Source organism: Pimephales promelas, chromosome 3 (assembly GCF_988280905.1).
Source record: "Pimephales promelas chromosome 3, fPimPro1.hap1.1, whole genome shotgun sequence".
NCBI classification, from domain to species: Eukaryota; Metazoa; Chordata; class Actinopteri; order Cypriniformes; family Leuciscidae; genus Pimephales; species Pimephales promelas.
Genome location: NC_142771.1, coordinates 32,342,153 through 32,365,051, shown reverse-complemented (window position 1 = coordinate 32,365,051; position 22,899 = coordinate 32,342,153). Strand labels below are relative to the sequence as shown.

At 38.1% G+C, this 22,899-nt stretch overlaps 1 protein-coding gene across 1 annotated transcript in view; it reads left to right on the top strand.

Moving 5' to 3' along the window:
- The first annotated feature begins 2,085 nt into the window (after positions 1-2,085).
- hs3st4 (heparan sulfate (glucosamine) 3-O-sulfotransferase 4) overlaps positions 2,086-22,899 on the top strand; it is a 136,997-nt gene continuing 116,183 nt past the window's right edge. Inside the window, exon 1 of the mRNA XM_039686255.2 lies at positions 2,086-3,335. Coding sequence (XP_039542189.2) covers positions 2,716-3,335 — 620 coding nt within the window. The 5' untranslated portion in view covers positions 2,086-2,715. The remainder of the gene's footprint in view (positions 3,336-22,899) is intronic.

The window sequence follows — 22,899 nt, the reverse complement described above, 5'->3', positions numbered from 1 at the left end:
GGTAGGCTGCTGCAGTTGGGCTGCTACATCTTTCCTGTAGCATATAAGCTAACTTGCGCAATACGAGAGAACCTCTCGTAAGAGAACTATTGATTTGAGTTTTATTAATTTATTAGGTCAACAAATGCAAATTTCCACAAGGAAAAGAAAAAGTTCAAATATCATGTTAGCTGGACATTGTATTCTTCTGTTTGTATATACTACCTGGCAGTTTCTTTATGCAGGATTATTTCCCTCACTTGCCTCTTGGAGTCTGTTTCAAGCATTTTTGGCAAATTGGCTAATTTCACAGGATTTCCCTTTGGATTGCACGCCAGAAGCTTAGAGTCCAACTGCCGGCCTATCTTTTAAATATCCATGGATATTTAAAAATGAGGGGTTTTTTTCCCCCTGTACTGTGAATTCTGCATTACATTTTCATGTAGCTACTAGGCAGGTGCTATCTTTAAAAGAAACTTAAAAGACAATTTTTGATCAAAGAACTGTGTCTCCTACAGTTTGTGGTGCTGTATATCCAGTGAGCATAGGTACAGTGAGTACCTAAGTTTGCGAGGTCATTTCAACATTGGAGAGTGAGAACAGCAACATTGCCACATCTAGAATAGGTGGGTGCCCTTTATGTGGGAAGAAGAAAGATCTATCAGATGTAGCTGCAGCAAAATACAGTACATGTTGTGTTCCTACAGTGAAGGTGCTGGAATGAATTTGAAGTTTGGTGTCTTTGAGGTAGTTGTCCAGTTATAACTCCATTTGTCAGTTATAAAGAGAGCACACATACACAAAAATGCTTAATCAGTTTTTTATATATTTATTTTCCATAAGGCATTCAGTGTGTTCTCTAATGTTTCTTGTTTCACTGAATGTACAAAAAAGTGTTTCAGCGTCCATAACCAGTACAGCGAGTGTACAGTTTAAATCCTTTGAAATGTGCAAATGTGATTTTAAACAGCCTCCAAAAACCTACTACCAGAAGCTTACTGCAGGAACTCAAATTCATCATGAAAACAAAATGCTTGCTTTTATCGACGGATGCTCAGGGCTGGAAGCTGTAGATTCCAAGGGTTATGATGAATGGAGTGTTCTAAGGGTAGGGGAAAGATCGTTCAGTTCAGTCATCTGTTTATTTTCCCAAAATACATAGGTCTAATATTTGGAACATATTCAGTAATAAATGCATTTTTTGAGCTCTCTCACTATAGGGAACTCCATGACAATAAAGATTAATTATTCAGCTTTCATAGAAGCATATGGCTGAATTCCAGAGATGCATGTATCCACCCCTATGGTCTGTCCGTCTCATGAAGAATCGTCACTCTTTACCCTCTGATGTTCTTGCATGGATTAGTCCTGCATCTCTCAGGCCAGTAGAGAGCAGACATGAGCTGCTCTGTCAGCAAAGTTAGTGTGTCTGTGAAAGAAAAAAAAAACAAAAAAAAAAACATCATGATCATATATATATATATATATATATATACATATAAATGAATAAACTGAATTATACTTTGATGATTTCTATTATCATTGGCATATGATAAACATTTTCCATCCCCTATAATTTCTTTATTTTTTAAACTTAATTTTATTATTTAAAAAAAAGAAAAAAATATATAATTAATGTACTTGGAAAAAGTGGTTCCACTTTAATTTCACTCAAAATAAATATTGTATTTTGTTGGGTTGCAGTGTATTTGGAAAAGCATTAAATCAATAAAAGTAAATCAAATAAAAGTTACCATACATATTTTAGTTTATGCAAATTAACCCTATTAGTGAGTACATTTTTTTGTAGCATTGCAGAATGAGTATATAGTGAAATATACATTAACACTATTATTTATACACACACACAATGTATTGTGTTTATTAATAAATCATTTGATGCTAATAATTATGTTAATTGTGTTGGCTGATTGTTTTTCTGCTGATAAAATTAGAATCTTTCTTTGTCGTCTTGTAGAAAGCGGTAACTTAGATGCACTACCAGTGTCTTACTGTAGTATTATTCCTTTTTTTTTTTTCCTTCTTTCTCGGATGAGCCCACGGCTGATGCGCACATCACGTCTACCAATCAACACGAGGCGTTACGACTGCGCGCTGCACTCTCAGCCACTGAGAGCAGTCAATGAATATTTATGGCGAGGCTGCTCTCCAGCGCTCAAAGTTAGTGGATTAGCAGTAGGAGGATGACTGCGTGAGACAACATCAGCACCTCGTTTGGATTAAGATCCAGCGTTTGCGCCAATTGCCACTTGAAAGCAGCAGTGTGAAGGACAGCGGTGTCAAAACTGTACTCCAAAAGCGGTATCGTGTGAAAGACGTGCCCTGCACATCACTTCAGAGACTTTTCTATCTCTTTGCCCCTTTTCCTCTAAGATGCCAAGACTTCCATCAACAGCATCACCCTCAGCCTACATTCAAGCGGGCTGCTCGTTTGGAAGGACGCCCGACCGCAGCCGTTCTCATCTGCAAGTTCAATCCGATCAATTGTGACAAAGGCTGTCAGCGTCGGAATAAGAAATCGATACCCGAGACGTTCTTTGGGAATTTTAACGATTCATTTTCCTCAAGTGAAGCGCGCATGGAGTGCTCGGGCTCCTCGTACTTTCAGATGTTTGCAGTGTTGATGGTGACAGATTATTGTTGTTGAGTGTCCATGCGAGACTTGGGGTGGAAACATGTCTGGCCACTTCTCTGAGAGGGTCGCTGCTATCAGAGATGGCATTTTGGTCCAGCACTTCGGTTTTTACTTCTAAAGTGCCCCGGAAAATCTTATTCATGTTCACCCTCTCCCTTTCTGTCACCTATCTGTTCTATAGCTTGATGAGCTGCTACAACTCCTTCCAGTTCCAGGAGAACTACGTTTATCAGGGAAGGCTGGTGACTGAGGAAACAACTTTTGTCACGCTGAGGGAGAAACTTTACTCGACCTCTTCCGAGGGCTACCTCGACGAGGAGTTCATCGAGAGGACAGCGACCGAGCAAACTATCGCAGTCTCGAGCGTTAGAAATAGCGTGGGGATCGACGAGAGGACAGCGGGATGGGCGCGAGCGCAGGCGGCTACGACCAGCAGCAGCATGTCGCGCGCTGCCGCCGCTGTGGCTGGAGAGCACGAGCACTCGGAGTTCAGCACCACGGACAGCGAGCTTCGGAGAGTGGTGAACTGCACATCGGATTACGGGGTGAAAAAATTGCCCCAAGCCATTATAATCGGAGTGAAGAAAGGGGGGACAAGGGCTCTGCTGGAAGCTCTGCGGGTTCATCCCGATGTTCGAGCCGTTGGGAATGAGCCTCACTTCTTTGACAGGAACTACGAGAAGGGACTGGATTGGTACAGGTGCGCACTTCACGTTTCTCTGTTGTGCTGTTTTTTTGGCAATTGCAAAGATGTGTGAGATGATTCAAATAAGTCTAGTTTATGTTCATTTGTTCATTCAATTTGGTAGTAATAATAATAATGGTTTAATGTCAACTAGTGTAACCATCTGGTACTTTTTTTTTAACTTTTTATAATTTGGAATTACATTAAAACACACACACACACACACACACACACACACACACACACACACACACACACACACACACACACATATATATATATATATATATTTATATATATAATGATAAACATTTTAAAATCATTATTTTTAGATACATAATTTAAATTTCTATATTTTGGTTTTTTTTTTTGTTGCCACATGACAACAAAATGGCTTCCTTCATGGAACTTATTTGATGAATAAGTTATTCATATTATTCTTATATTATTAAACTTTTACAATAAGAAAATAAAGCGAAATGAATAATTATGGTATATATATATATATATATATATATATATATATATATATATATAATAAAACAAAAATACTATTTTAATATAAACTGTCTTAATATTTATAGTGATGATGATGATGATGATGATGATGATGATGATGATGATGGTCAAAGCACTTTGAAACATAAGATTGATGTTGGACTACACACATCCAAGTTTAGTACAGTAATTTCTTCCAAAAAAAAAAAATGCATTCATCATTATTTTAATCAGGCCTGACTACACGATCAGGTGTGGCTTGTCAGCACCCTGGTTTAATTAATAACCTATCTTAAATAAATATAGACTACTTTTATTGCATCCAAGTATGTATCTCAGTCGTCATCTGTATCTGCATCTTAAAAGGGCATGAAATGAATTAATTAGTCATTAAATTAGACTAACACATATGTGATGGTTCAAGAGAACCAAGTTCCAGGCTGCAAGGCATGCTTTAGTCCAGCTTCAACATAATTACTACAGCAGCACGGCTGTTTAATTTCATGCCAAAGTCATGTTCACAGTCGCTGCTCAGTAGAGCCAGGTGCAGTGAATGCTCCGTTGAGCTCTTTCAGCACGCCTGTGCTCCGGACTCCCAGGTGTGCTCAAATCATGAGGTGCTTACTCAGGTGGATGTGCTCCCACACACCCATCCTCAACCGCTGCTGGCACGCTTTCGACTTGTCAGCCTTCGTCAGCTATAGCCATATTTCCTATAGTTTATATCTCTCCACTCCATTTGCAATCTGAACCAGTGCAGGTTATTACAGCCAGGCTGTTTTTCAGCGGAGTGCTGTTCTACATAGGCCTATCATCATTCAGCCGAGCAGTTGCCTATGGTGAGGGGACGCCGGTACGAAGAGCGGCTGAGGGGTAGAGACCGAATGAGCATTAAGTCACACTGCGGTGTGTGCCGGATCTGCTAGCCTTGGGCTGTGACTCAGAGCTTTGGGGCCGGGGCAACATCTGCCGCAATTCACTTCAGAGGGAGCCCAACTTTCATTCGTTCATTTACCCGGGTGTTAATGCGAGCTGTTTCATTACACTCGTTGTGTGGGGGCTCATTAGACCAGGATGACAAGCTTACATAAATAACATCTAAGAGTGCTTGTGTGTTTTAATGTCTCTGAGCCTGGAAAATCCCTTAAGCGGCCTTGAATTTGTTTCCATGTGCGTTTGGCATCTGACATGTATAGCTTGTAGGAATATCGGACTTGAAATGGCCTACTGCACGCATCACATGTGCATCTTTAACTCTTTATGATAACACTGACTGGACATGTCAACATTTGTGTTTTAATATTCTCTTTTTGAATTCGTAATCTCACCAAATGCTTGCAAACTGATTTGCATTTGCAGAAGTGTTTCATTTCACACACATGTATAGTTCATAAAATGCATTTTACATAAGTTTTAGACGATATAGACGTTATTTTAAGGTGACTAGAGTGTAAGTGCTGAGTAATATTAATTGGTCAGTACTTATTACGTATTAATAAACTGCGTGTATTTAATATGGGGTTATGTTTAGGGTTAGTTCCAGTAATGGTGTGTAGTAATAGTAAGTAGCATAACCACCTCGCCTTAAAATAAAGCGTTGCCAATGAAAATTCAGTCATTATTTATACTGTAATTTAGTTTACAAACCTAAATGACTTACTTGGAACACAAGAACACATTTAGATTTTTTTTTTATCCATATATTGAAAGTCGATATTGCTTTAGGCCTCATTGACTTTTATTGTATAGACACAAAAAAAAAAAAAAAACAGTTCAAACATTCTTCAAAATATCTTATTTTATGTTTCACTGAAGAAAATATGTCATATGGGTTTGGAACATCATAGGTAAATGATGACAGAAACCACATGAAGGCGATTCGTTTGCAAATGTTTTACATTTAAAAATCCAGTGGTAAAGGCTCTTTGGACTTCATTTGCTGGGCTTATATATCAGGAGGAGTTAGCTCGTCTTTTTTAGTCTTGAAATATGACAGTGCTCCTCCTGACACGATGTTTAAAAGGCTTGTCAGGGAGGACCGGATGCTATGTTAAACTCCTGTCTGCTTTTAAAAGAAGCCTCACTTTCACTGAGTGGGTAATGCGTTCCCTCTGTCAAATAATAATAGCTCGGCATCATTAGACTAAGCGCACCACTGCTGGGGTCCACTCTCAGATATAAAGGAGTGCAGGAAGGCAAAAAAAGAGAAAATGAGCGTTAAAGCTGAAGTGTGTAATTTTTGCAGTGATAAAATACTCATTTCCCAGCTTAATATGCAGAGGCAACTCGAAGTAAGCCATTTCTATGGCAAAATATTGTTCTTTTTTTCGAGCGTCTTGACTAGGCCGAAAGAGCAACATTGACATTTGGGGCGAGATTATCTGTTTTTAACAACAAATGCAGATGGTTGAAAAAATGTTTAGGAAACAGTTTGAAATCACTGCTTTTCAACAACAAAAGGATAACTTTTTAAATTGTAAGTGGATATTTAATAATTATTTTTAAGTCAAATCAAAAAAACATAACAGCACCTTTGTAATATTTATAATGAAAGTTCATTCCTTAAACATTTAGCAAATCAAAGCCGGCCGATAATATAGTGTATTGAAACATTACACATGGAAAAAAAATATGTTCATGATTTGCTATCATAACAGTTTATCTTTTGATAAATCAAATTAGATCATGTGGTTCAGATAACGTCATATTTTGGGGTTATTTTTTAATAGTTTATATTTATTAAACCTCCTTCATTGTATTAACTCAATTTAATTTCTATGTAATTCATTTCAATTACTTTTTCATTACTTTTAAACCAACAATCATTTTTTTTTTTTTTAAATTGAGATATGCTATATTGGATAGAGTTGGATATAACATATGTAGCTATTCAACTTTATATAAAGAGCTGCGCGAACATATAGTTACATTTTGAGACGATTATAAACATTCCAGCAGCCTATATTAGCTATTCAGGTAAAGAACAAAAATTGTGTTTTTTACAGCCTTCTCTGATCTGTTATTTAGTCATTCAATTCAACAGTCCCCCACACAGTATTCAGAGCTGGAGATCCTTCAGCTATTTGACCTCAGGAGAGTTTTTCCATCTTTTTGTCTGGTCGTGAGCCTGTAACAGGGGTGGCCTTTCAAGAGATAGCAAAGATTCAGCATTGCCTACACCAAGGTCTCTTCCTTTTTGTTGGAGATAAAACACATTCAGATCAATGAGAGCTTATACATCGCTGAAGCCCACGCATTGTTCCCCTTACAAGGCTACACAAGGAAGCACTTTAATTTCACCACCTATGTATTCCCTGATACCCCCATGTTTTTTCCTAAAGAGTGAAACTTATGAAACTTCTCATTCCTTACAACGTTTAGTTTACAACGTTATAGGCATGTTAGCTCTATCAACAGCATCTTGCATTTTTGCCCTATATACTTCCAATGTATTAACAAACTGAATGATGAATCAAACTTATTTTCTGTGGTAATCGCTAACATACTAGAGATACCATCGATAGATACTGTATTATCTTATGATGGAATATTTCCTTAAAGGTGCTATATGTATTTTTTAGCGGCCTCTATCGGTGAGTTTGCAACCAATTTTTACTTTCACATGCTCGAACACAAGAGCGAACACTCATGGTACACGGCCACACTGAGACATTCAACACACCGGAGAAAGCAACACACAACATGCTGGAAACTCACGTAAACTCCACTGCAACGTTACAATAATAGGCTACGTTTATCGTTGAACTGATGCTCCATGCTCGTACCATGATAACGTTACATTTGTGGTGTTATCTACTAACTATTCGTGTATCTTTCACAATTAGCAGTGTCAACGTAGTGAATGTATAATATGATAACGGAAACGGTTAGTGAACTAGACTGAACATTTTCCAGTGCAACAGTAAGATCGTAGGAAGTAACATTACTGTACTAAACGTGTTACGAAATGTGTATTATAAAAACATGATAGTAGTGTGATTAGTGACGTTAGACTGTAGATCTAGTACATACAATAAAAGTTGCATCCTAAAGCACCTACTTTTTGTTATCCTGGAACAGTCTATTGTATTTATTTCATGGCTCATATGTTGTAGATTACCTTGTTATTTCATTACGGTTTACCATTATTTCAGCATATCTGAATAAAAAAATAGTGGAAGTCTCTTCTTAATTCAAACTCTCTGCCGATTTTGATCCGTGTTTTCGTAAGTCAATTCGATTCACGTCAAGGCCTGACGAGCTTCAGCAGAAACATTTTTGTTTTTTATATTTATGTGGAGATTGTGTTGTTATGTGGAATTGGTGTTATCAGACTCATGTCGTCAGCTGCAGTGCCGTCACATAGACTGTATATAAAAAGGAGAGCCTATACCCGGAAACAAAACACCCATTACCATGTCTGAATTTCAGCTCTGGAGGCTTCCTCTGCACTTATAGTCGACTAAAAATAGTCGATTAATTAGAAAATTGGATTTGTTTTTTCAGCCCAGAAAATGGCTTCTTCTCAACATGTCGACAAAACAAACCAAACTCGTCCAGGGCTCAGCTACGACTACAGTGTTTGAGGGCGGGAAAAAAGTAGACGCTGTTTGTGGAAAAAGCCAGTGAAGACCATTGGCTGGCATTATGCAAATTTGTTTCAATCCTATGTAGGTTTTGTACATTAACACTAGAAGTGCCAGAATTCCAAAACTACTAGAACGGCCACAAACGGTCATTTTGACCGTTAGATTAAAAACAGTGTTGATGAATAATTTTCGTAAATTATTTTCGTCAACCACATTTTTTCAAAGATGAAAACGAGACGATAACTAAATAAAAACTAGGTTTGAATGACAAAAACTATGACGAAAATGTTATATAGTGACGATTTGCGAAGCGGTCAATAGGCTAATAATAATAATAGGACTAGCAGAACTAGTGAACAGCCCATGCAGCAAAACAAACAGCGGAGCTCACCAGGATGATCCGACATGAATGGAACATCTGGATCCGCCGTGTCTGATGATAGCAGCCGTCTCTTTTTCCTTGATGTGGACTCTGACTCTGAATCACTCTCTGACGAGGAGGAAATGTTAACTTGCACCCAGGAAACGTCGCTGTCACTTTCCACCTCCGATTGTTCCCCGCATCCGAATCATCACTCGTCAAGTTCTGAAGCATCTCCAGGGCCATGGTTCGAGTCATGTTCCTCCTCATTCGCTCATTCATTTTAGTCATTTTAGCCTTGCTATATATATAAATATATATAGGCTAAATAGCCTATAGATAACGTAAGTATTATAGTGTAGTCTGGTTTTGTTTGCTTATTTTTGATCAACAACTAATGTAGAAATTATTATATAACAAACACTGCTACAGAGGTGACCGGGCGGACCTTTCTGTTGACAGTTGAGAGAGAACACGATCAACCGCGGGATATTTAACGAAAAAATACCGCAAAATTCAGTGCGGTCAATATGACCGTCTATGGCCGAAATAGGTAAATATGTTCATTTTTTTTGTTTTGCCTTACGTTTACGTAACTTAATTTATATGAAAAGCATTTTAAATGAAAATACAGACAATTTTAGGAAAAGTCAGGTACCAGCAGGATTTTATTATTTTTTTCAACAAAGTAATTGTAGATATAAAATTAAAAACGGTCAAAATGACCGTTGTGGCCGTTCTAGTGTTAATGACGACTCATTTCAGGCAATTCAGAATCTTTTAGGAGACATTAACTCCAGTTGTCATGCACTTTGATCTTTGAAACTTTGCAGACATTTTACATTCACAAACAGCTTTGTTGCACACTAAATGAAAGGTAATATCCTGACAAAGAATAATAGGTGCACTTCAAAGGGACAGTTCACCCAAAGATATCTTTCATTTTCTCAACCTCATCTTGTTCCAAACCAGTGTTATTTTACTGTCAGTGAGATTATAGATTTTATTAATATTTTGAATTACTTTTGATTTTAAGTTTTTTTATTTAAGTGTTTTTGTCATTTTTATTCATTTTTTTTTTTGGCCTGATTTCACAGACAAGGCTTAGATTAAACCAGGATTAGGCCAGGATTATAAACGCGCATCTTGAGGCAGAACAATGGCACTGACATATGCTAATATATCTTTTCACTGTGTCATTGTTTTGGTTATTGTGGTACGCAAGGTTCAACTAAATTAAAATAATGTTACTTTTTTAATATTTTCTTTTGTTTGTTAAAATACTTGACACATTCTGGTTCAGATATAAGTGTATCATGTCAGTTAATGTGATGAACGACTGTGGATACTCTGCTAGAAAACCAATGTGAATCTCAAGGGAACCGACTTCACACATCCACTCAAAATGGCTTGAAAATAGTTAGATGTGAGAAAAGCTCCAGCGCCATGCCACACGCTTTGATGCATTTGCGTATCTAATGCAATAAAAAAATCAGATGTTTTAAGTGTGGCTTAATACTTTTAGGCCCACTGGGTGTATAGCGAATAGTCAGTGAGTTTGTGAAGAGTATGAACAGTTGATTCCTTCCCGTCAAAAGTTGAGACACAAGCCTCTGACAGGAGGAGTGAGTCACAGATGAAGATCCACTGCTGAGCAAAGCAGGACAGAACCCAAATCCACCGTTTATCCCTTGTTTACCTTTCCTCAGCACGCCGCGCTGCAGTTCAACCCGACTCTCGCCTCCCGACTGCTGGCTCAAAGCTGCAAGGGGAAGTGGGCCGCCTCCCAGCTCAAGCTGGATGCCATCTCTCTCCGCACAGCCTAGCTCTTGCAGCTCCCTGGGATCCCCCAATCTGCCTGTTGCTGATAAGCTTCCGCCAAGGCGTGCAAGGACGCACCTCTGGGTACGCGGATGCCAACGTGGCAGTCGTGGAATTAAACTTTTTAATTAGCAGCATGCCCCTGTGCCTGTCGAGAGCGAGTGGACTGCTGCAGTCAGGTCTGTCTCATCCCCCTATTTCCACTTAATTAAATTCACTAGCACAAAAGAGGCCCATTGACTACAGGAGTGTCCGCCCTGCCACTTCACATGTTTATCACCCTTCCTGTCATCCTTTAGCTGCAGGTGCAAACATTGTACCATTCCAATGCTGAGATTCAGCCTCCGCGTCTCCTGGAGGTTGAAAATCGGAAACGTGCATGCGCTGTTGTTTTGTTCCGACGTATTGATGATTTGAAGGCATCTTCAGGAATTCGTATTCGGCTTTCGGGGTTGCGCGGATACTCGCGCACATATTGTTTGTCCCTCCAGAAACATTTCCCAGACAGCAGTCTTGACAGTTCAATTACATCGGGGATTTAAAGTCAAAGTGCATTAAAGCGTAAGCATTCACACGGCGCCCCAGTCTATGAGAAAGGTTCTCCATGGCCTAAAGAATCAAGGTGAATAGAGAGCTCATATTGCGGAATTTACTCAGAGGTCAGCCTTCCAGGTTATTCGAGTCCATTTCTTTTGTGGTACCAGAGCTATGCGTGGAATTCCGACATTATATTTTTGAAGGCCGAGAGAGGAAAATTCACCCGCCGTCAAGATTCTGGAATACTTTTTTTTTTTTCTTACTCACTCCTCAACGCTTTGCTCTTTCTGACAGACATCCTCGATGCCTGCTGGCCTGAATCGTGTTAGAAAGTTTCTGAAGTGATGATCTTCCTCCAGTTCCACAAGTTTAATTCATTTACACTAAAAATCTAATTTTTCAATTTAATTTCCAGGCATTAAAGTATTGGCATCATCACACAATCTGCCATTAAAGCCCAGCTTCGGTCCAGCTTTGTGTCTGTGAATGAGAACCTGAGCCGTGTCCTCATTGCAAAGCATATAGGGAGGCTGGCTAAGCTTTGTCACTTTTTTGTTTTGTTTTGTTTTTTAGACCCACATTGTGGACGGATTGCTTATGACAGCCGCTGCCTCAAGTATTAAATTATTTATTTTTTTAAGCCAAATATAAAGTGTTAGCTTAAGTCATTTCGAGCTTAAATGAATTCTCAAAGGGATTATTTACTTTCCACGGATTTGCCATGATGTGTTTCCAGTCAGAAGGAACAATGAATTTCGTTCAACAAAGAGCTGGTTTACAGCCATCTTAAAATCTCTCTGAATGAGAATTCCCTTGGACAAATAGGCATGTCAGTCATACTTGACAGGATTGTAATTTTCTCCCTGTGTTTTCTGCTGCAACCCTCCCTTTTTGCGTATTGGGTGAGTGATACAGTCTCAAGACACGACCCAAAAACAAGCTAATGCAGTTCAGACAGGGACTCTTGACACGTTGAAATCACGCAGTGAGGGCAAACATGCGGCTTCCAGCATGTCTCACGGCTGCTCCTCTGACCTGACATTTATCGTGGCAGGGCTTTACTTTTCCTCAGAGGAGCTGTAGGGATGAAAAAAAAAAATCTGATTCCCTGCTAGGAATGTGACACATGGCTTCACCTGCATCTCTCTGTGACATCTGACACAGTACAGAGAAATCCTAATATGCCATATGGCTCTGACAGATAGAGAATTCTAGTTAAAGGAATAGTGTAGTTTCCCCAAAAGTGAAATTTCTTTCATCGTTTACTCATTTTCTATTCTTGTCTGCTACATTTTTCTTCCATGAATTTTTGAAGAGTCGTTATGTGCATCAATGAAGTGCGTTTGAGCTTCCTTTTACCGTATTTTATGAACTGTCGTTTCTGTCGGGCGGAAACCTTGTATATCCATATTCCGTATTTTTTCTTTTTTCCATAAATCACTACTATTGGTACCCATCATGTCTGACTGTGAGTTTTGGAAATGATTTAACCAATTAAAAGTATTAAAAAGAGCCTGTGACTAAACCTTATACAGTAACTGTCGGTAAAACTTGATAACTCCAACCGTCTCAATCGTGAATGAAGCGTCGCACGCAGTTTGGACCGTCTCTGCTTGTTTGCAATGCAAGAGTTAATAAAGAACTGGTTCTTTGAATAAGTATTGGATTTTCTTTACTCAATAAACACTATATATATATATATATAGTCAGTTTAACGCGTTATTAACGGCATTAACACAAACCCATTTTAACAGCGTTAATTTTTTTTATCCCCCGATTAACGGGCTTTTTGGCCTAGCAAAACTTTTGTGTTTTTTTTTTCACATGCTTTTGCAACAGGACAGGGCATGCGCAGCGCTGCGCTGCGCTATGAAACCCATTCATTTCAATAACTAGCATTGCGAAAGGACGTTTTGTTGCTTTGTTGACCAAAGCGCACTTGTTTAGGCTTACGAGCCAGCCAAATAGTTGGTTAACGTTACGTTTTGAGTGGATGACGAGCGCGAGACGCCGAAATGGATGCCAATAAGATTCTGGATGGAGAGTTTACTTTAAAAAAATTGCCAAATGGTTCCATTGACAAGACCAAAGTGGTCAATATCAGGACGTCGTCAGTATTTCTTTCACCCTTTTATTGATGGACAGTGTTACATTGAGAGATTATTTGCTCCAAGTGAGAATGTTTTAGCGTGAAATTGAACACAGTAATGTTGCAAAAAATACATTTGCACAAAGCAAGTCGATCCACTTGTTGATAAGAGCATTAAAATGAATTAAAAAATAATAATAATGGGACAAAAGAAATCAAGAGACATTTCGGATACATAAAAGTGTGCGATTAATTGTCATTAATCGCAAGTTAACTATGGCATTAATGTAATTGATTGCGATTATATATATATATATATATATATATATATATATATATATATACAGTGTTGGGAAAGTTCACTTTCTACCTGAACTACCTGAATGCGCTCTTCATATCAACACTGTGTATATATATATATATATATATATATATATATATATAACAAAATAATGCATGCAAGTCACACGGTGTTTAATTATTTAAAAATACCTTTTTTTTTTATTTCCTGAAAAGTAGTATTGGTTTTGGACATAAAAGTTTTCCGCTCAATGGCATAGGTGTGCATGTGCATTGATCAATGCTTAAATAAATGAAAGCTTGAATTAAATCTGTTCATCACATGAAGTGATCGCCTCTTCACAAGACTTGGATTAAACAGCTTGATTCATATGGATTACATTTTACAATGGACTTATTAAAACATGAACGTTTTGGGAGAATGAACTTTCAAAAAAAAAAGCACAGAAATCTCTGTGTTATTAATATGTTCATTTGTGTTTCAAAAAAAAAAAAAAAAAAAAACCCTTGCAGGGTGAGAAAATGATGACAGAATTTTCTTTTTGGGGTAAACTTTCCATTTAAAGTACAAAAAAAGTACACACAACTTGTGTTCCTAAGTCATTGTTCTTTAGGTTTTTATGAAGAAAATATCATCATTTATGTTGTTTTTCATTGATAATCTGAGAACAACATTGATGCTACTGCTTGGTTGTGCAGTAAGTAACCGAACACAATGAAGGACACAACCTTATAGTGATTAAATAGTTACATTTTTGCCCTGTTCCTCAAAAAGGTTTATTGTTGGGCTTCAATAGACTCTTACAATCCTGGTGCTTGTGTACATCTTTTCTTTTGATCGTGACTGCACTGAATCATGTATTTGTTCTGAGTGGCGATCCTTCAAAAACTACTCTTTAAAAAGAAGACTACTTTTTGTGTCCGATGGAAAAATAAACAACATATGGGTTGAAACGGGTTCGGCAGTGGAATAATAGGTTGGAAATGAAGTATTTCCTTTGTTTTGACAGAAAGAAATGTGAACAAACATATGAGCGAGCCAGCTTTTTAGCGATGCTGCTTGGTGAAGGATCTGTGACATAGCTCACACCACCCATTTCTTCAATAATATATGCCGCTTAGAAGATTGTGACAGGCTTAATTCAATTATGGTCGTGAGAAGTGCTTTCACTCCGTAGGTATGAGCTAATTCCTCTGTTAACACCCCTGAGTCACTGTCACAAACAAAGACAAACACATCCATTGGCTTACAGAAGCTTGTTTGCTGTGATTGTCCCATTGCCTTTGATGTTTCTCATTGCTTTCTGTTGTTTATTTATTCATGTGCTTTTCCTAGCCTGGAATCACCATAAGGTATTCAGTTAGAATAATTTTAGTATAGTGTGAAACAATGTTGGGTTATTTTGGAAGTGTAAACTGAGTGCAACATATTTTCAACACACCAAGTGATTAGATTGTGTGCTCCTCAGGGAGCTTGAATGCATTTTTGGGAACTTTGTGTCTTTGTCTATTGAGGTTTCAAGTTGCATAACACCATTAATCAAATACCCCAAGAGAACGTCCCGCAATATCATCTCAGCTAGTAATGGCCACATGTGCCAAGCATCCTTTGAGATCTGGACTAAGCTGATGAGATGTAACAGGATGCTTTTAATGATTATTATAATTGCTAATTGTATTTGAAAGGTGTTTGTTTTGCTGGGGTAATTTTGATTATTGCCACTTGAGATGTTGGGTCGCGCAATGTTTTGTTGACATACTTTGCTTGTTCTGTGCCTGCCTATACATCATACATGGCTAGTGTTGCTTCTTGCAAACTGCATAATTAATTTAAACTGCATTTAAAATTCCTTTACCGTGATATTTGATTATCATAAAAGGTATAATTATGTGTTTCGAAGAGAGTGAATTGGAGTCACATCATATCCTGTAATTTTATAGCAATAGTGGCAAGTTACTTTGCAGTATGTTCTTTACTCAAATACCACACACTTTTCGGGCTTAAATGAAACTGAAAATGTCAAATATCTTGGTTTTGGAAGCATTTTCCCCATTCATTTTCTCCATAGGAATTAAAAAAAAAACGTATTTAAAGAGTCCATATCCTACTAAATCAAATGTATCTGTAATTATTATTTAGGGTACATTAGGGTACATTTCTTAAAGGAGTAGTTCACTATAAAAAAAAAAAAAAAAAAAAAAACCTTTTGCTGATAATTTACTCACCCCCATGTCATCCAAGATGTCCATGTTATTCTTTCTTCAGTCGAAAAGAAATTAAGGATTTTGATGAAAATATTCTAGGATTGTTCTCCATATAATGCACTTTACTGGGAACTAAATGGTCCAAGGTCCAAAAGACAGTTTCAGTGCAAACTGCAAACTGTTCAAAGGGCTTTAAACGATTCCAGACGATGAATAAGGGTCTTGTCGCTCATTGACAAAAAAAAAAAAAAAAAAAAAAAAGTTAAAGTTTTATAAGCTCAAACGCTCGCCTGTTCTGTGATGCATGTTTATGACTCTCCTGTTCAAACTCGTTTATCAAAATGAACAAATCTTTGTCAATTCGTTAATTTCGTTTGTTGAATGTACCAAATGACACGACAAAAAAAGATTTGTTAATTTTGATAAACAAGTGATCAACATTTTGCAGTTTGCACTGAAACTGTCTTTTGGACCTTGAACCGGTTGGTTCCCAGTATACTCCATTATATGGAGAAAAATGCTGGAATGTTTTCATCAAAACCTTAATTAGTCCCTCCAGGATTTCACGATTTTTTTTGTGATTTTTGCGATCAAAATGACTGATTTTGTGGTGGTAATTTCCAAAAATTTGTGAAAAAAATTTGCGATTTATATTTAACATTTACCATAATAGTATTCAGTCCTTCCAGAAAAACGCGAAGTTTTTTTTTGTGATTGTTGCGGGCAAAAATTGATCGATTATGCGGCCAGTTTTCTTTAAAAATGCCATGGAATATGTGGGATATTTATGCAATTTTATGCGATGAAATTGCTGGAATTTGCAAAAATTGAGGGAACTTGCAAAAATTGCGGTTTGATGAAAAAGAGAAAAAAGTGATTCCCCCAACATCCTGTTAATATAAGAGTCATTTCTTATTACTTCCTTTGATAAACAAGCATACTACATCATAGAAAGTGCTGGGGATATTTAATTTCTCATCTTGTTTTATTTCAGACTGTAAGAGTGTAAATAAGGCGTGGCCCCTTTAAGAGCTGCGCGCTCCCTGTTGAACTCTCTGCAGTGTTATATGTGCGCCTCGAACGCCCCATGTGTGCGTGTAATTTCTGTTTGATGCTACTATACTTTTATCTTATGTTGTTTATTAAGTAACGATGTGACAGTAGAATGTTCGACAGACAGTTATACGAGTTCGATTTGTGATGTCAATCGCCTCCGCGAGTCTGTCTGGCGTCGCGTAATTGCGTCACTTCATAACGTTCCCATGGAAACAGGGGGAAATGGCTGCTCTTATGTGAAGCAAACGCAACATTTTTCAACTTTCTGCTAAGATACATGTGACTTTTTTTTGCAACGAAAATGCGAGGATTATGAAATTATGCAAACCCCGCATATTTTGCACGGAAATCGGCAATTTATGCGGCGAAAGTGCGGCGTATTTGAAAAAATGCGGCCCCCGCATAAATATACGGACTTTGGCTGATTTTGCATTGAATTCAGCGATCGCATAATCGCGTTTTTCTGGAGGGACTGCTTAATTTCTTTTCGACCGAAGAAAGAAAGACATGGACATTTTGGATGACTTGGGGGTGAGTAAATTATCAGCAAAAGCTTTCCCCCCCCCCCCCCTTTTTTTTAAAGTGAACTACTCCTTTAAATTTATCAAAAGTGACTGTAAAGACTTTTAACATTGTTAAAAAAAATCTAATAAATACTGTTCTTGATTGATCTTTCTATTCCTCATATATAATAATAATGACGATAAATTATTATTGAGCAGCACAAGGGTTTTCAACATTGTAATAAATGTTTCTTGAGCAGCAAATCAGCTTATTAAAATGATTTCTGAATGATCATGTGACACTGAAGACTGGAGTAAAGACCAGTTACACAGAATGCGTTTTTGCTGTCAGAAAAAACTTGCAAGGACTAGAAATGCTTTTTTAGGGATTGACCTTCTTTTAACTTGAGCTCGTATTTTTAGAATGCCGCGTCATGCCTCAAAAGATGTGAGCATAACTGTTAAACATGTCCGTCTTTTTATGTCCCAAACTTTTATGTCTTATGTCCCATTGTCCCAAACAATAGAGCACATTTGCATTCGCCGCTCAATCGCGAGTTACTGTCAGTACTATTAGTTACTACAGTCTACAGTTTGCTAGCTTGCTATGCCTTTGACAAGGAAATGCATGGAGACAATGAATAGGATTTTTGCACTGGATTGCATACCCCTATGTGATTGTGCAGTTTTTAAAGAATTCCATGTGACTTTGAGTTCATGTTTGGTTAAAACATACATTTTTGGGTACCTGGAGTTTTTAAAATGAGGTATAAAAATAGTTTTCATGAAGGCATTTGGGAAATTAAGGTAGACTTATGCCACTTGTTGACGTATTCTAAATGTTCTTTGTTCACCACTGATCCTCATTTAAATTCTCTCCCTGCGTTAGTCATTTTTTCTTCCTTTTATCTCAAAGATAATACACATTTGTGTGATTTACCACAACAGACGAAATGAAATAACGTGAAAGAAATAACGAAATGAGACTATTTTCTTTCAGGCATGCAGCTCGGTCTGTCAGTGTGTTGCCGGATTGGGGTTCTCCATTCAGTTACTAACATGCTTGCAGTGACACACACTCTCTCTTCACGGCCATCCACCCCCCTTTTTCCTCTCACCTGTCTGTATATATTTGGAATTTCGTGTTTATTTTTAACCCGGAACACACAGTTGGAAAAGCGTTAACACACAATGGTTTAATTGATCATCTCGATAAACAATGAACCCAAACTCATTCAAGGTCACTTTCCAATCACAGCCTCCACGTACTCGGTCCTCCAGTTACTTTAAAGGGCCAACAAACCATGAAAGCGCATCCTGGCAGAGGTGAGAAGGTAGCAGTGCTGTAACTAATGGGTTTATTTAATTTAATTTACTGCAGCAGCCCGGGATCACAAGAGCCGTACGGGGCCGGAGAGAGATTGAGGTTGCTATGGGAAAGAAAGAAAGATTAACCCTCTTTTCAAAAGGGCAAAATTCGCTCTCATGTCGTGCGGGATTTTCCTGCAGAGATATGGCACTGTTTAACTTGGCAGAACTAAATGAATACAGGTTTGTGGAGAAATGGGGCTCTCCAGTTTATTTCTGACAAGCCTCCTAATCAACGTCACGCTGGGGCCGCGCGCGCTGGGCTGAGAATCGTTCCGAAATGAAAGCTTTGTAAACACATCTTCAGATGGATGGAAAGGAGCGTTTCCCACCACGACTGCCTCTCGATGCAAAATGGACGCACGCCTTACCAGCGTATGCTGCCGAATCCACCAAAAAAAAAAAAAAATGGCTGTGTTTACTGACTGATAGAATATCACGGTCATGGTCAAGCATGTTGTAGTCATTAACGCTCTCTAATTAGGGACTCGCCTGTGATCCTCTATTGTGCTTACGTGTCAGTGCATATCTCTTTATGCATGCCGTCCCCAATTACCAGGCAGAAAAAAAAAGAAAAGAAAAGGAAAACGTCTCAGAATTCCTGATGCAATCTGTGGAATGTAAATGAAGCAATCCCAGCAGCCCTTGGGTTTGCATAGCCACAGTTCCTGCTGAATGGCTCATACGGAGATCTGTTTTGGAATAAAACAGCTGAACACATGCACGCTCCACCTTGGGTAAATCCAACAAACGCTCCGGGGCGTAGAAAATGAATGTGGCGTGATAATTAGTTAACCAGCAGAGCGTTGCCGGAAGAGGGAACGTTATACCTAGTGTTTAATAACAGATACTCTTGCAATGTCCCCATTTCTTAAAACCGCGTTGGTGCTTTCTGACAGTTCCTTCTGTTCTTTACTTCCTCGCAATCATATTTGATGTTCTCTTCTTGACGTTTTTGGTTTGAGGTGTCAGAGCGTTGTAAAACATTCTCAACGCTGATAGATGCCTCGGGCTGAGGCACATTGAGACAGTGAATTTTTGTTTGCTTAGTTCTCTTAGAATTCGCCTTTGGCTGACTGTGTCATGCTAAGATTATCATGTGGGGTGGATACACACAGGGTTTCTGGGATTTAACTATCATCACATGCTTTAGCAGTTCCTTTGTAGCCATGGATGGCGACGCTTGACGGTGTTATTTGACACCAAGTACCACTGGGCCACTGTGAAAGCTGAAGAATGAGATTCTTGTAGTCTGGTACGGCAAGTGTTATTTGAGCACAGGCAGCAGAAAGCATAAATGGGGAATTTGATGTCAGTTGGCCATTTATTTGTAATTTGTGCTCAAGGGTTTGTTCAAACACACCTTTCCAGCAATCCAGAGTCAATACAGTCCTGTGGTCGTGGCACATGGTTCACAGAATTGTATTATGCTGAATAGTTTTTATCTCATTTGTAGAGTAAATATCTGTCTTATAATAACATGTAAGATGTGAGAAACAGATATTGAAGTGGGAAAGTTGTTGGTTCATCGATACTCTGCTTTTAATTCATGTCTGTATTTGCCTGAATAACTTTTGTCTCAGGAGCAGAGGGAATGAAGTTACCGCAGAATAAGAAGTATAAAGGTTAAACGCTGAGTAGTTGTTGTCTTGGGCACTTAACATCCCACATGTGCTGCTATACACGAGGCTACTGTAAAATGGGCAGCCATTGTACTAATACACCTGGGGCCTCATGCATAAAACTTTGCGTAGATTTCATCCTTAAAGTGTGCGTACGCACATAAGGCAGAATTTGCGTACGCACAAAAGTTTTCAGATTTATAAAACCGTTCGTATGCCAGAACCTGCGCAGAATTCACTTTATAAATCCCAGTCAGCGGGAGATTATGCGCACGTGCGTCTCCTCCCCGAAATAACCATATATGGAGATTACAACGCCTAGTTTTACTATGCATATCCTCATCTGCATATCATTTGCATATGATTATTCATCCACGTGATACCAAGTTTAACGGTACAAGACGTTAGGAAAATATGAAATGCGGATGTGCCGTCACATTATTACAAACATTTTTTTTAGTAGCCTATATCCTTGCCTTGTTTTTGAATGAATAAATCAAATAGTGTTAAATACATTTCAGAGAAAGTTTTTCTCAATCTTTTCCACTGGCCAAATAGTATTTTTAATTGATTTATATTTTAATGGATAATGGAAGAGATTTTAAGGAAAGAGATAGACATGGTTGTGCATTATTTGCACGAAACAGTTTTCTCAGAAAATCTCTAGTTAAAACATTAAAACACAGAATGCCAGAAGAAAAGTGTTCAAAAGCAATGCATCCACAACAAATAGGTCTATTTCTATTTATTGAATATATATATATATATATATATATATATATATATAGTAACTTCTCAGTAATGATTTCATGTAGTTTAAGAGTTTAACTCCATTAATGAGAATGGCATATTTAATCTAAATGTTTATATCAAAAGTAAAACATAGTTTAAACCATTTTCTTATTTATTTAAACTGTTATTGTGAATATGGACTGTATTTATGATTTGGACTCATAATGAAGATTTACGGTTTTACTCCATCTGCCGTTAGATTAGCCTATATGTGCGTCAGTTTCACCAAACGCCCCAACGCGCGTGCAGGCGCGGTCATTTAAGAAGGGATGGATGTTTGCTTCAAGTGATGATAGGTTTGTGAAATTATATTTGTATTATCTTTCTGTAGATGTATAATTTTCTTTAGATTCTCTGTCTAATAGTAAGCAAAAAGACATTTGACTCCAGCTCACCATCGGTGTCGCCAAAACCCATACTCTTCTAAAACAGTGCGTACGCACGGTCAAGAGCATCCTTACGGTGCGCACTTATTTACGCCAAGTTTATTTTTTATAAATCCCGATGTGCGCGTGGAAAAATGCGTACGCATATTTCTATGCCCATTTTGTGCGTACGCAACGTTTATACATGAGGCCCCTGGTATTGAGATCTTTACAAGTAGACAAGGGAGACACATTCATGTTTGCACCTGGTCCATCTCTTTTGTACACTTTCAACCATATCTGTCCTGATTTCTTCCAGGGGAGGGTCTTTCGATCGAATAGATTATATGATCTCACACAATTTACATATGAACGCAACCGGAGACGACATACGGAGAACAAAGCTGCGAGAGCACCGAGAGTGTTGGAATCAGGAACGTTGAGAGAACATAGTACTTAGTACGTTTTATATTTTCAAAACCAAACTTAGGTCTTCAGGCGACAAACTTTTTAATGTTTGTGTGTAAGGTCAGTAGGTGGTCTTTTTTTGGCTGTTTGAATGCATTTAACCCAACCCGATCTCACGACCAAGTCGTACGAATTCGACGAATGATTAAAAAGTGGCTAAATCGTAACAATTCATACGACCTAACTCGTACGAATTAGTACGATTTTGCTAAATCGTACATATTTTACGAATTGGCCAACTCGAATGAATTCATACGAATGACCTACCCCTTTCCCCGCCCCTAAACTTAACCATCACGTGGGTTTAGATAAATCGTACAAATTCATACGAGTGAGGTCGTACGAATTAGACACTTTTTAATCATTCGTCGAATTCGTACGACTTGGACGTGAGATAGCGTTGATTTAACCACATGAGCATTTAAATGCGTTTTGGACTATCTCTGGAAGTTGTTCATAGGGAGAAGATTTCATTTGAAACAGGTTCTGGACACAATTCGGAAACGTATTATTTTGGCTATTTTAAACTCTACTAAACCATTAAATTTTAGTAGGTTGGAATTTATAAATAGCTTGTTTGTTGGATGATAATAATCTGTTTTATTTATTAGTCGTATTGCACGTTTTTGCAAAAGAAGAATTGGTTTTATTGTTGTTTTGTATGTATTTCCCCAGATCTCTATGCAGAGAGTCATGTATGGCACTATTAGAGACTGATACAATATTGGTGCCCTCTGGGATAAAAAATCAAATCATACGCCATATTCCATACCAAATGGGGGCAGTATACCTCCAGAAAAATACCTCCGCGGTCGCGCGCACTCATGTCTTCAAACAACACGGGTGAGCTGTGTTGCTCTGTCTCCCTCGCGCATATTAATCAAATCAATTGACACGATAGTAAAAGGTTGGAAGACCGCAGTTTCACGTGGATCATTTGGAGATTTTCAGAGATTAGAGACTAAATGAACAACATCTCAATACTAAATTATAAAGGCCGTCTCA